This window comes from Amphiura filiformis, chromosome 13 (genome assembly GCF_039555335.1).
Source record: "Amphiura filiformis chromosome 13, Afil_fr2py, whole genome shotgun sequence".
In the NCBI taxonomy this organism is placed as follows: Eukaryota; Metazoa; Echinodermata; class Ophiuroidea; order Amphilepidida; family Amphiuridae; genus Amphiura; species Amphiura filiformis.
This window is the reverse complement of record NC_092640.1, coordinates 8,336,064-8,351,274: the sequence shown is the minus strand read 5'-3', so window position 1 is coordinate 8,351,274 and position 15,211 is coordinate 8,336,064. Positions and strand designations below refer to the sequence as shown.

At 38.5% G+C, this 15,211-nt stretch overlaps 1 protein-coding gene across 1 annotated transcript; it reads left to right on the top strand.

Moving 5' to 3' along the window:
* Nucleotides 1–12,433: 12,433 nt before the first annotated feature.
* LOC140167394 (uncharacterized) lies at nucleotides 12,434–14,383 on the top strand. The gene has a single exon (XM_072190700.1). It carries the CDS (start codon nucleotides 12,434–12,436, stop codon nucleotides 14,381–14,383), a length of 1,950 nt encoding a protein of 649 aa, XP_072046801.1.
* The last annotated feature ends 828 nt before the right edge of the window (nucleotides 14,384–15,211 follow it).

The following is a 15,211-nucleotide window of genomic DNA, read 5'->3' as shown; positions in this document are numbered from 1 at the left end:
TTCCGCCCTCCACAGGGAGCGTAACCTGTGTAGGAGACTCGGTCGGACCTGGTCGGACCTCATCTCTCCCCATCGATTGTGTCCTATAATCCCCGACATTGCCCTTATGAAGTCACATCGCCCTGTTGAGTTCGGCAACTAACAACGTTGTTAGTTTTGCGAACTTTACCTGTTCAATGAGAGTATAGCGCGCCCCCAATACATCTGGGCACAAACCAGGCGAAAACGATCGAGTTTAATGAAATGGCGGACGGGTATTCCCATCAGGCACCAGTGATATGTTTTTTCAAAGAAAGTCTACTAATTTGATATGAAATGACATTTTGCAATAGCAAAATCAAAATTAGGACTTGCTGTCAATAATATGAAGGAAATATGTGACAGAGGCAAGGTGGGAAATACAAGTAGTATTTAAGTTATAATAACCTTTTTTAACCCGACCTGACCTTCCATCATGGCGCCTTATTCGTCTTATGTATTTCTATTATGCTCTCAAGTAAAATAAAGTACCAATCTGCACTGAGCAGACAATGTTACTTGGCTCCCAGCGTGAATTATTGATTTTATACGGAGGTAAAGAAATGCACAGTGTATGTGCATGATGTGCAAGCATACTCCAAATATTTACGGTAAATCTGAATAGTGGTCACATGTTGACATATCATGTGTTCGGGAAATCACGTGGCAACATTTTAAGATTTCAGGCTTGTTTACTAGTTAATTGCCATTTGTACTCTTTATTATTTATCTTTGTTAATTAACATATATTTTAACTGCCGATAAATCGTGGTTGGCTGTCCATGATATATGTTAAATTCAATGTTTTATGAATATAATTCTACCACGCAGAGGGGGTCACGCAGCAGAATTTCACATCACCTGACTTAGCTAGATTTCGAAGCTCTGCTCTTCAAATTCATGTAAATTTCAAAGTTTATACATTTAATATATTTAATATGATACTAATTTTTTGTTATAAGCAACTGGTACACGAAATATACTAGCTTATTGCCTATACAGAAAGGTGATTATCAGCCTTCACTCAGCAAATTGACATGCCTGGCATATGCAGCCTTTCTCCGTCTAGATAACATGACTGTCGCCCTCAATACGTCTGGGCACAAATTTAAATAACAATACGCCATTAACATATCAATGCGGCCTCATGCTAATTAAAGCTGCCCCATCCAGGAGTTCATCTATGATACTATCGGGAATTGCCTCTCACGTATGATCGCACACAGTGAATGTCCCCGTCATACTTCCATGCCGCTTGCCGCTACGGCACACAGTGTCATCGCCCCGATATCTTCATGGCAGAAATCGCCATGGTAGGTTGAATCAAGGGGGTGACACTAAATTCACGGGTGTTCTATTAGCAACGCAAAACCTATGAAAAATTCGACTAGTTTACAGCCTAAAGGTATCTTCTCTTTGCTTTAACCTTTTTTACATACACTGTAAAAATTTGACCGTAGAATACCTGGCAACTAAATACGACAAAATAAACGACGTGTGTTTGACGGTAAAATACCTGCACTAAGCAGACAGAATGTTACTTGGCTCCCAGCATGAATTATTGATTTTATACGGAGGTAAAGAAATGCACAGTGTATGTGCAAGCCGTGCAACAATACTCCAAATATTTACGGTAAATCTGAATAATGGTCACATGTTCACATATCATGTTCGGGAAATCACGTGGCAACATTTTAAGGTTTCAGGCTTGTTTACTAGTTAATTGCCATTTGTACTCTTTATTATTGATCTTTGTTAATTAACATATATTTTAAATGCTGATAAATCGTGGTTGGCTGCCCATGATATCTGTTAAATTCAATGTTTTATGAATATAATTCTACCACGCAGAGGGGTCTCGCAGCAGAATTTCACACCACCTGACTTAGCTAGATTTTGAAGCTCTGCTCTTCAAATTCATGTAAATTTCAAAGTTTATACACTTAATATATTTAATATGATACTAATTTTTTGTTATAACCAACTGGTACACGAAATATACTAGCTTATTACCTATACAGAAAGGTGATTTATCAGCCTTCACTCAGCAATTTGACATGCCCGGCATATGCAGCCATTCTCCGTCTGGATAACATGACTGTCGCCCTGCTAATTAAAGCTGCCGCTTGCAGGAGTTCTTCTATGGTTGAATCCACCTCCACGCATAGCTTTTGTATCGACCTGTTTAATAGTTTTGAGTCGCATAATAGGCCGAAGGACATCTGACTAAGGCTACTGATAATAGCCCCGATTAGCACGGTGACTGACCTCGCTGTGTGTCAGTCGAGCATGGATGTCATAGGTCATATCCTTTCAGACTACCTCAACGATTGGCCTATACACTATATAAATCAGAATTATTGCCCGAATTATTGTCAGTTTATGACTCAAGACGCAAGCTACTGTCTCAAGACGCACGCTAACGACTATCATATCTGTTCAAAATATATATTCAAGGCAAGGAACCACATCTGGTTTCTTTATACGAAATCATTTACGGGAGATATTCATCATTTTCTATCCCGGTATCCAAAGATTTTCTTCTCATATCAAACTCGTGCATAGCAAATTCACGTGTATCGATCCCGGGTATTTATTTTAGTATCTCTGCTGACAAAGTAATTATTAGCCAGGTGATGTCGATGTCGGTCCAATAGTTCAATAAAGGTAGATTATAGATAAGTTTAGGCCACTACGAAGTAAGTGGTCCAGGTGACCAGGTGTTCTAACCAGCCCATTTTGTCATGAACCAAATTGGATATGATTTAATTTGTCCTGATTTCTATTGCTAAAGTGTTAGCATGGTTAAAGCATTCTCACTTGGGGCTCTTTGTACTCAAATTGTGGCCCTTCGCATTTTTGATACTATTTCTGCTTCGCCTATGGAAGCAGAAAGTGTTTCAAAATACGTCTGCTCAACTCTTAGGAACCAAGCCGTTTTCTCAGCTGAAAAACATGGGTTGATTGTCTCGATGTGTTTATGCAATTGATTGGAACTGTTTGCAGTAGCAATTGTAAATATACCATTGAAACTCAGTTGCGATCTTTTTATTTTAAAGTTTTTCACAGGGTAATTTGTACAAATAATTTTCTTCACAGAATTGGTAGGGCAGAGTTACCCAACTGTTACTTTTGTAATGAATTGCTTGAAACAATTTTGCATTTATTTTTGAATGCCAAGACTGTGTTTGCCATGTGGGGTGAACTATGTTTTTATATCAAGAATGTCACTGGAGTCTTTTACATTTTACAAATTGAGCAAGTGCACACATTACTTGGTTACACCTATCTCCATCCTGCCATAATCAGTTTGAAAATAAATGAAGAAATCGAAAACAATTCAACATGATGCTTCAAGATCAATGGTCCATTTTTGGCACAAAAAACAATTAAGTTTAATCAGCATGTAGGTCAAAATTTTAGTCAAAATCAAAAGCGGCCTGTTTGAATTAGGCAGAGACTCAGCTTACTGTTATTTTTTCAATCACTATGCCCTCTATCGACCTAGATTAGATCAAATATTATAGTCTTTTTTTCCAGCTGACTTGTTCTTCTTCGTGACGAATGAGCACAATCCAGTTTGGAACCGAGACTAGCAATATTTAATACCGTATTAACGTACGTAAAACGTACGTGAAAACGTACGTTCCACGTGCTGCGTTTGGAACATCGCAATCTCTCTAATAATGTGATTTAAGGGAAGAAGTGCACCAAACAATATTTTTTTTAAACTAAACATGCTAGGAACTTCATACTTGGTGTAAATGACACTTGAGACCAAAAAAATTAGAAAATGCAAAAAAAAAAAAAAAAAAAAATCTCATGTACATATTTAATTGGCGGCCATCTTGGATTTTAGGTGTCAGGTTTCAAAATAGAACCGGAACGCAACCGTAAATGCTAGAGATGTAATTTTTTAAAATGAAAGTTAAAAAGCAGCAAAAAAAGGTATTAGAGCAGATTTTTTATAAAATGCTTAATTTTTTGAAAAAAAAAGTCCAAAAAATAATAAAACACTATTCTGTGAAAAGTTTATTCAAATCCGTCGTAAAATGGCTTCCCGGTTCTATTTCGAAGGCTCAAAAATGCAAAAATGAGAAAAATTCTAGAAACATCTAGAAACACCTTTTTAATTTTGTATGCAAATTAATAATAATAATAATAGCTTATTTGCTCTATGAGATACAGAATTTTAACTACAGAAATGTTATATATCGCCACTTGAAAAACAATAAAATACATAATAAATATCACTGCTTAAAAACAATAAAATACATTAATAATACATTTGATCGCGCAAGATGCTTCACTTCAAATGGCAGTTTCTTAGGAACCGTAAGTGCGATTTTTGTGGAATAAAAGTATGTGAAAGAAAAAAGTCTGCTTTTTTACCTGCAATGACAATGAAATGTGACCATAAATGGGTGTTATTCCCTTAAGTTAACGTTTAGCTTCTATCATAAATAAAGACTCTCTTAGAGGATACAAAGATCTATATATACTCCTCTAAAGAGAAGCCATACTGGCCCTTGTAAGAGTAAAGTTGTTACTGCGAAACTTAAAGAATTAAATGAGGACGGTGCAATTGATGTGAAGCTTAAACCTCAATTAAACCCCACAGCGGAAACCATCCCGACATTCTACAGTTCTATGGTCTTCCTAAGGTGCATAAAGCCAATGTCCTTTACGGCCCATCGTGATTAGCATCGATACTATTATAACATCGCAAAGTATTTAGCCAGGATCCTAGGGCCATTAGTCGGTCAATCAGAGCATCATTATTCTGAATTCCAACAAATTTGCACAAAGGATTCACGATTTAATTTTGGAACCCGCGCTCCTTACCAGTATTCCTCCAGTTGATGCGGTCAAAGAGATACCCGAAAGTGTTGAGACAAGATTCAAGCTTGCATGAACGTACCGACTTGTCTCCCGATCTGTTGTGTGATTTGCTCCAAATACGCTTGGATAACACTTAGTTTAGCTATGGCGGTCAATTCTACAAACAATCGCATAGTTGCAGTATGGGTTTCCCAATTTCTCTTATCATTTCCAACCTTTATATGGATAACTTTGAACGCATATCTTTGTCGACGTTCGGTCCATCCAAGTGGTATCGTTATGTGAATGATACCTGGGTGTTAATCAAAGCCAGTGAACAAGATCGGATTTTCAACCACATAAATCAAGTAGCCCCCAATATTAAGTTCACCCAAGAAGGCTTATCAGACAACAAGCTCGCCTTTCCTGATTGTCTCGTCCGCGTAGAGGAAGACCTTTCCTTGTCAGTATCTGTTTATCGAAAACAGACCCATACTGACCAGTATTTTGCAGTTCGATTCAAACCATCCTTTTATTCAAAAACTCGGTGTGGTAAAACTTCATTTCATAGAGCGGATACTATTGTCACCAAGGAATCCGAAAAGAAAGCGGAACAAGATCACCTGCGTAAAGCTCTCCACCATTGTGGTTCCAAAAACTGGGCAATTGATAAAAACCCCGAACTTGGTAAAGACAATATTAAGAACTCGCTAAACACTGCAGTAATAAATCTGGTAGTACTGCAAGTGCTACGATTCCCTACCACGGTAGCTTATCAGAAAAACTTAAGCGTATTTTCAGGGAATACAACATCCCAACCCACTTTAAACCAGTCAACACCATCCGCCAGGTTTAGTCCACTCCAAGGACTAGCAACTCAAAGGCAGGCAGAGTGGACTTGTATACGGTATACAGCGTAGTTTTAACTGTACGGACACTTACATAGGAGAAACATCCCATACACCCAGGAAAATGTTACAACAACATCCACGCTCTAGTTCGGGTCCCGCGGAATCTGCGGTTTACACGCATCTACAAGCCAGCAAACACGAAGTGGACGTTGAGGACGTCAAAGTCCTCGACCGCGAATCACGGTGGTACGAACGAGGAGTTAAAGAAGCCATTTGGGTTTAGAGCAGAACAACCGTCCCTCAACCTTTTTGACTTTGACTTTGACGAGATACTGGCCAAAGTTCCCTGCGGAAATCACACGATCAAGAATAGTGTGCGCCTGATGTTTTGGTTAGTTAGTCTTGCTTGTAGATGTGGCTTGCTATGGCTTGCTATGGTTCTTGAATACTGGCTATTGATTCTGGTATGGAGTTCGAGTCTATACTTGTTCTCGGAGTTCTTGTAACACTCTTTTGTGGCTGTTAATGTTGTAAAAGCTTGTGAATTTGTATGCCGCGACGCACATGGGGCGGACTGAAGGAGTTTTCCGACAGGTAGGGATAGGTGACCAGTGATGGCTTTTTGAAGTATGGTCAGTCTTCTACACTTCCTTCTGGACTGCAGTGACTCCCAGTCTAGCTGTCGAAGTAACTCTGTCATGCAAACTCTGTGATTTAGACGTGTAATACCCATTTACAAAACGGGCCGCTCTCCTTTGAACCATTTCAAGCTTGTTGTTAAGAACCTATGTATACGGATCCCATGTAGAAGATGAATATTCTTCCAAAGGTCGAACCAGTGTCTTGTAGGCTGACTCTTTCACATGTTGGGGGCATGAATATAAATTTCTACGTATAAAGCCAACGATGCGATTTGCAGATGCTGTTACATTATCGATATGTTTATTCCAGGTGAGTTTATCAGTCATTGTTACGCCGGGATATGAGTGGCTATTTGTTGTCTGCAAGATAGAATTCCCCAGTGTGTAGTCAAAATGGAACATAGATCTTTTATGTATGAGTCTCATGATAAAACAATTCTCCGGGTTGAAATACATTTGCCAATCATTTTCCCATTTTATGAGTGTGTTCAGGTCTTGTTGCAGTGCATCTGCATCAAATTGATTTTGTATATCTCGATTATAACACACAGTCGTCAGCAAATAGACGGACTGGGGAATTTATGTTGTCTGGGAGATCATTTATGTATGCAAGGAACAGTAGCGGTACAAGCACCGTGCCCTGAGGGACGCCCGAAGCAACGTTGGTCCATATCGAGTGTTCACCACCGACTACGACCCTCTGGACACGATGCTTGAGAAAGCTACTGATCCATGCATGTATCTTGTTGTGAATACCATATCTGTTTAATTACCATAGCTGCCTATTATGGGGAACTACAACCGTAGTGGAGGACTCAAAAACAATCTCTCCTATCCACACGCCTAGGACAGAACCATCACAACTCTACCTCGCCAAATGACGTCAAACGGTGGTGTCATTGTGAGTCAAGGTGTTTAACATCACAACCCAGCTGAAGGTCAGTGGTACTGGCCGCAACGTTGGTTGCTTTAAGGTATGTTGGAGAATCTCGTTTACGATTCCCATATGATTGAGAGTATTCACAACCACTGGCAATTTAGTTTTAATTCGTCTTCGCTTAATTAAAAGCCATTCAAGCATGAGAGATACCATGGAAACCAGAGCAAATACAGTAATCTTCAAGATGGGTGTTCATCATCATAAACGTATTTTGCAATTAGCAACTATTGGTTGATTTGGCTCATTGCATTCAGAGTAAATTAGATAATTACCTCAATATATTTATTCATTTTTAAATTGCGGAGGTTGAAAATTGTCATTTTATTTCGCGGAGTCGAAGACTAAAGATATCGTGATGGAATTTAAAACGTACATTCTGATTTATCTTATTATGATCATCATAAAAGGTAAGCATAATTTTCGTACTTCTGTCTCAAGCCCATGATCTTAGTCTTTCTTTGGAAATATCTCTCAAAATAGTAAAAGTAATGTTGGCACAGGTCACACTGAAGCTAAGAAGATATACAGCATCAAGAAGAAAATACAAGGGTGTGTCCATACATCAGCCCATGAAGACGAAGGGATGGATAAATCGTATGACGAGGAAAACATCGGAGACACGTTACAACTTGGTAATAGGAGTAGGATTACTAAAACATCAATAAACTCAAAATCATGCAAATTTGGGTTTATCATTAGAGACCCGAAATACTAATAGTATTAGAGTTAGGGTTAGGGTCAAGATTATCGTGGTATTCTCTTACACGAAGGATATACCCAAATTTGCAAATCATTCAACTACCAAATTGACTTTACCGGAATGTGCGCGCGAGAAAATTTGCAATTGTGGCTTTAAAAGGCCAAACGGAAGATCAGAAATTACTTATTTTGTCGATTTTAGCACAGCCGAAAACAAAGTCGCTGTTGGACATGCGGACGGGCTTTTTTACACACTGCATGGAGGAGTACATAATGGATAATCCAAACAATAAAATGGTCTGTAAGTTTGTAAAGGTTTTCAGGTTGTCTAGTTGGGTGATGATGAAATCAATTTGGTTTCTATACTTGTAGGCCAGTTAAAATATGAACAGTAAGGGGTTAAGCCAGCACTAGTTGCAACAGAACCCATTCAATCACCATTAATTTCTGAAAAACATTGTTGCTATTTAAAAGGCAAAATATAGCTCAACATTGAAAATAGAAGCATTTTAACCCATTCGTTTTGTGGAGCACTAAATGTCATTAAGTTCATCAAGTCATAAAACATGATAAAAGAGATCAGGAACTACTTATTCCCATTTTACATATCAACATTATTTCTCAAATGCGTTAGAAACATGAAGTGAATTTTAAAACAGGCATGGTGTTGAATGTAGTAAAAATTTCAATCACTAGCAACAAAGGTTTCCCTTTGGCTTAGAATAAAACGATTATTAAAATAAGAATTCTTGGACTTTTAGATTCACTGTGAATTTGAAGAGCACTGTAGTGCGTCATGATCTGTATTATCTTGACCTGAAACATATACTTTGACCCCTGGCCACGTCAAAAGTTTTCTTTGTCGCTTGGTGGAGCGGTTTTCTGTACTTTAAACGAACCAGTTATGTTTATTAATTCATAAACAATGATAATAGGGCAAATCATAACATGACTGGCTGATCCCTTTAAAGGCAATATCTTCCACAGGAGAGGTATGGATTTCAACTTGAATAGCGCAATACAGGCCTAACATTTTCCTTGTGTGTGTGTCATTTTCAAACCAGGTCATTTAGTTGTAGTGCACAGCCATTTCTGCATTCTGAGAAGAAGACCAGATCCAGCAAGGGTGGTACTTTGAGATGGTCTCTTCCGTACAACGAGATATGTTTTTGTCATCGCGTTGTTACACCTGATTTTGACCAAATGTGTACAAAGAAAGATGGGTATAAAAATGGTGACCTGTGGTTTGTAGATGATCCGGGTCCATTTACTATGCAGCATAACTGGAACAAGGCTGAACTCGACCAACTTTTAAATCGACGTGAATATTGCGGTGAGAAATGTACTTTTGTGTGTATTAGAGAGGTGCGATTACTATACAGTAAGCCAAAAATTAAGGTACCAGTTATGTTTACCCCCTTTTTATCCTAAACAAAGACAGATATGTCATAATTATTGGAACCAGCAGCCAATAGCGGCATCTGTTAGCTCGAATTTAAGACCTCATTCGTTGAAATTGTTCAAGAAATAAAGACACAGCAATCCAAAACACCAAGGAAGGTGCCTATTTAAAAGTTGCAGTTTCTTCCATTGCATGCGCTATTGATTTGTACACAAAGCGTTCACGAACAAGGGAACTAGCCCCGTGCTTCCATTGATTAGCACGTTAAAACTAGCGACATGCTTTCATTGATTAGAACACAAAAGTGTAACTTTTGATTTCGTCTTAGGTTTTAGATCACCGTTTCTTTAATTCTAAGCCAATGACAACAAATAAAGTCTTGGATCAGAGCTAAAGAGTTCAGGTATTAGCTGCTTGTTTTAATTTTGACATATTTGTCTTTATTTAGGATATACTGGGGTGAACACAACTGGTACCTTAATGTTTTGGCTTACTGTATATCAATATATAAAAGACATTCAAGGATATTGAACATAAAAAGTATACATAGGAAAGTCTAATTATTAATATGATCCATACTGATGTCACGCGGTTCATGCAACGTAACTAAAATGTATCATTTTAAGAATATAATTATAATAATGCATAGGGGCTGTGCAAAATTATGAGCTCTGGTGGGACGGTAAAATTGAATATATGAATACAAAAGCCACCCAAGTCCATACTTTGGCCAAATTGAGTTAAGCATGGGAAAGTGTTGCTATACATAGGCCTGTCATATGTTTGAAAGAACAACTCAAATTCATCCTCTGTGTCTATTGAGCATGTGAAAAATAGCATGTATGAAAGACTCAACCCAAGTCCATGACCTGAGTCTTGTAACACATTGATTGAAATCCAGTATGTATAAAAGTCCACTTGTAACATCTTCATTGCTGGAGAGTGACTATTGAAACAAAATGGGTTTAATCAAGGAAAGTGTGTGGTTTATATTACATGGCAGAATGCTTATCAACATTATACATAACTGTGTGCTTTTTTTGGTATTATCTTACTAGTGGTAATATCATTCCAACATTATTCTCTTTGTATATGATTCAAAAAACCACCCAAGTCCAGAATTTAAAATGAACCCCACGAAGTCCCTGAAATGCTAATCGTCATACCTAATACAGTTTAACCCATCCATCTGCACGTACAACTTACCATATTGACCAGGTAAATCTAACTGAAGGAATTAAAATGATACACAGGTTTTTTTCTCAAAATCACTTCCCATGGACGTGTGTGTGTGTTTTGGATTCATGTATTCTATTATTGCTTGGTGGGGTTTGGCAAGAATTTATTGGTATGAGCACTCCACTCGCAATATAATTTAATATAGGCCCCCTACTGGTTTATCGTATTATTGCCATGCTTGGAATATCTCTTGGGTTTGTACCGATGATTCCTTAACCACCGGTATTTCTAAAACACTTTATTCACAGTTGGTGATTCTAATGCTCACCCAACTTCATTGATCACAAAACCAAGTCCTGTAATTACCAATATACCAACAGGTAGGTTACATTTATGATCCTATTTAATCAAGATAAATTTATGTGTTATATGTAATCCGCAAATAGATTCCTCAGGATTGTCCATTGAAAATTATTTACATTGTTCTAAAACAAATCCAGTAAAATAGGTGATGTTGACATACCTCAATGAAACCAACAGAAAAAGAAGGCATATAAAGGAATCAATTTGGATACGAAAGAGGGGGCAGGCTAACACTCTCAACAGGGATTGTGGAAACTACTTCCTTCCGCACACTATGATCAGCTACTAACAGCGCCCCCTACGTCAGCTACCAACAGGAAGCAACAGACGTCTAAGGTCAAAGCTGGTCATTCAATTTGAGAAAGTGCAATGATACAGCACGAAACGTCATTGAGGTATGTCAACATCACCTATTTTACTGGATTTGTTTCAGAACAATGTAAATAATTTTAAGTGTTATATGTAATGTTCGTAAAAAAATGACAAATCTTTAATTATCGACAACTTGGGCTTGTTGAAAACAAAATACCCAAACCATAGATAGATAGACCTCATGTAATTTTGTGTGTATTAGAGAGGTGCGATTACTATATATCAATATATAAAAGACATTCAAGGATATTGAACATAAAAAAGTATACATAGGAAAGTCTAATTATTAATATGATCCATACTGATGTCACGCGGTTCATGCAACGTAACTAAAATGTATCATTTTAAGAATATAATTATAATAATGCATAGGGCTGTGCAAAATTATGAGCTCTGGTGGGACGGTAAAATTGAATATATGAATACAAAAGCCACCCAAGTCCATACTTTGGCCAAATTGAGTTAAGCATGGGAAAGTGTTGCTATACATAGGCCTGTCATATGTTTGAAAGAACAACTCAAATTCATCCTCTGTGTCTGTTGAGCATGTGAAAAATAGCATGTATGAAAGAATCAACCCAAGTCCATGACCTGAGTCTTGTAACACATTGATTGAAATCCAGTATGTATAAAAGTCCACTTGTAACATCTTCATTGCTGGAGAGTGACTTTTGAAAAACAAAATGGGTTTAATCAAGGAAAGTGTGCGGTTTATATTACATAGCAGAATGCTTATCAACATTATACATAACTGTGTGCTTTATTTTGTATTATACTGGAATAACTTACGAATTTTGCGAATTTTCATCCAATCTCATTGGACTTCATCTGGCAACTGCAAAGATGCTCCGGTATTGATCGTAGTCGGAGACTGGTCACGTGTCAATCGGCAAGGAATATTGACAATCGATGAATCCCAGGCGTGCGACAGTTGGAATCTCAGGCCCCCTCGTTTGTTGAGGGATGGCTTCTCCACTCGTTCCCAAATCGCTTCACGAACTCCTCGCTCAAACCACCTCTCTTCACGATCTAGAATGATAACATCCTCCGTATCGATTTGATGTCCAAAGAGATTGGATGAAAATTCGCAAAATTCGTAAGTTATTCCAGTATTTTATTTATAATTCACCTCTGTTTCTACGACTGGATGAATCATAATATACATCAACATTTAAGAGACAATTTCGGGCCGGATAGCCTAAAATTATGCAGAGATTTGGAGAAAACGGCAAGGAAAATTGGTAATTGGAGGAACCATTTGCGTTTTAATGTGAGATGCTTACATAACGGATTTACACCAGTTAGCGTTAAACTCAAGAGCAACGTAAAAGGACATCGCGCAGAGAACATCCTAAGGATCGCAGAAAGGAAACTTCTAAATGAAAGAGTAAGACACGTGAACTTTACTATCTCGGTGCTCACTAATAAATTTAACGAACTATCCAACAAACTACGGACCGCTCTACCCCCGGAAGTTTTCAATCAAGTTGAAGAATTTGTTAACCGTGCCCAAACATCCCAACATTTGATCACTAAACAACGTCAGACAAACAAATTTAATATTCTCAAGGATAAAACACAGAGATCAAGGTCGGATTTGGACAGAAACTGGCGTGCTAATACCAGTACACGCGATACGGGAAATCAAGAAAAATGGGTCAGAAATTTCTCTAATCGTCAATTGACTGACAACGAAACATCCTTGTTGTGTAAAGGTCTTGGGTATGCAGTGACCAGTAACAAAATCCCAATCGCTGACATTGTAACAGCTACAGAATCAGCAATTAAACAAGCCCATTTAGATCCAGGGAAATCTGAAGAACTTAGACAAAGGATTAGTTCTACGTTACGCAACAGCAAACAACCTCCCTCAAATCTAACCAAAGAGGAACGTGCAGCGTTAAACGATCTGGAAAAGGATAAAAGTATTATCATTGTCCCTGCTGATAAAGGAAAATGTGTGTGCGTACTTAATGAAACAGACTATAGAAGTAAGTGCAGTGAACTATTAAGTGACAACAACACCTATAAACGGATCGGTTATAATCCTAGAAGTGGTTATAGAAAGAAGGTTTGTCAATTTGTCAACAAGTTAGAAACTGACGGAGCGATTATTGACAAGGAAAAATACAATCTCATCCCTCCTACCGAGCCAAGTGTTCCTGCTTACTATGGCTTGCCAAAAATTCACAAACCAGAACCAATCCCCCTTCGGCCTATAGTCAGTTGCATTGGTTCTGTGACATACAATCTCGCCAAACACTTGACTAAAATTCTGTCCCCCATTGTTGGTAAATCACCCCATCACATTACCAACACGCAGGACTTTGTGGACACAATTAAAGACATTGAACTTGGTGATGATGAGATAATTACCTCTTATGACGTCACAGCACTATTCACCTGTATACCCCCTACGGAAGCGATTAAGATCACAAGACAGTGTTTAGAGGAAGACAGCAACTTGGCAAATAGGACAACTTGGACTATCGACCATATTATTGAAGCGGAACAGTTGTGTCTTGATACAACCTATTTCTCCAACAATGGCCAGTTTTATAGACAATTATATGGTTGTTCCATGGGAAATCCCATTTCTCCAATTATTGCCAACTTGGTTATGGAATGGTTTGAACAGCATGCACTAGAGACATACCAAGGTGTACCTCCACGACTTTGGCTACGCTACGTAGATGACACCTTTGTGATTATCAACAGACACGAACAGGACAATTTCTTCACACATATCAACAGTATTAGTGACAATATTAAATTCACTCAAGAGAAGTGCACGGACAACAAACTTGCATTCCTTCATTGCCATGTCCAAATTAACAACGAACGGAAGCTCACAACAGTAGTTTACCGTAAGCCGACCCACACAGATCATTACCTGCAGTTTGGGTCGCACCACCCACTCGTCCACAAACTTGGGGTCATACGCACTCTCCACTATCGCGAAGAAACAATCATAAGCGAAGAAATCAACATTCCGTATGAGAAAGATCACATTGATGGAGCTTTAAGGAAGTGCGGTTACCCGGACTGGGCCTTTGAGCAGGCCAAAAGAAAAATTGACGCCAAAAAGCCCCATTAACCCCCAATGAAGACTCTGAACAAGCCACTCGCAAAACACTGATAACTATCCCCTATTGTGCTGGTGTCTCTGAAAGAGTAAAGAACATCTATAAACTCTTCGGCATCACAACCGCGTTTAAGCCGGTAAATAAATTGCGCGGAAAACTAGTGCATGTTAAAGATAAGCCCCCCAGAGACAAACAGTCTAACCTTGTCTACGGTTATAAGTGTGGGGATTCGGACTGCACAGAAGCGTATGTAGGAGAAACAAAGCAATCCCTTAAAGCTCGTCTTGGTCAACATAGACGGCCTAGTTCTACTGACTGGCAACCGGATTCTGCTATATACGCTCATGCCAAAACTTCCGGACATCAAATCGATACGGAGGATGTTATCATTCTAGATCGTGAAGAGAGGTGGTTTGAGCGGGGAGTTCGTGAAGCGATTTGGGAACGAGTGGAGAAGCCATCCCTCAACAAACGAGGGGGCCTGCGATTCCAACTGTCGCACGCCTGGGATTCATCGATTGTCAATATTCCTTGCCGATTGACACGTGACCAGTCTCCGACTACGATCAATACCGGAGCATATTTGCAGTTGCCAGATGAAGTCCAATGAGATTGGATGAAAATTCGCAAAATTCGTAAGTAATTCCAGTATTTTATTTATAATTCACCTCTGTTTCTACGACTGGATGAATCATAATATACATCAACATATTTTGTATTATCTTACTAGTGGTAATATCATTCCAACATTATTGTCTTTGTATATGATTAAAAAAACCACCCAAGTCCAAAATTTAAAATGAACCCCACGAAGTCCCTGAAATGATAATCGTCATACC

Bases quoted from the DNA above. Each gene is read 5' to 3' on its own strand.
- LOC140167394 (XM_072190700.1), top strand. From the start codon at position 12,434: ATGAATCATAATATACATCAACATTTAAGAGACAATTTCGGGCCGGAT.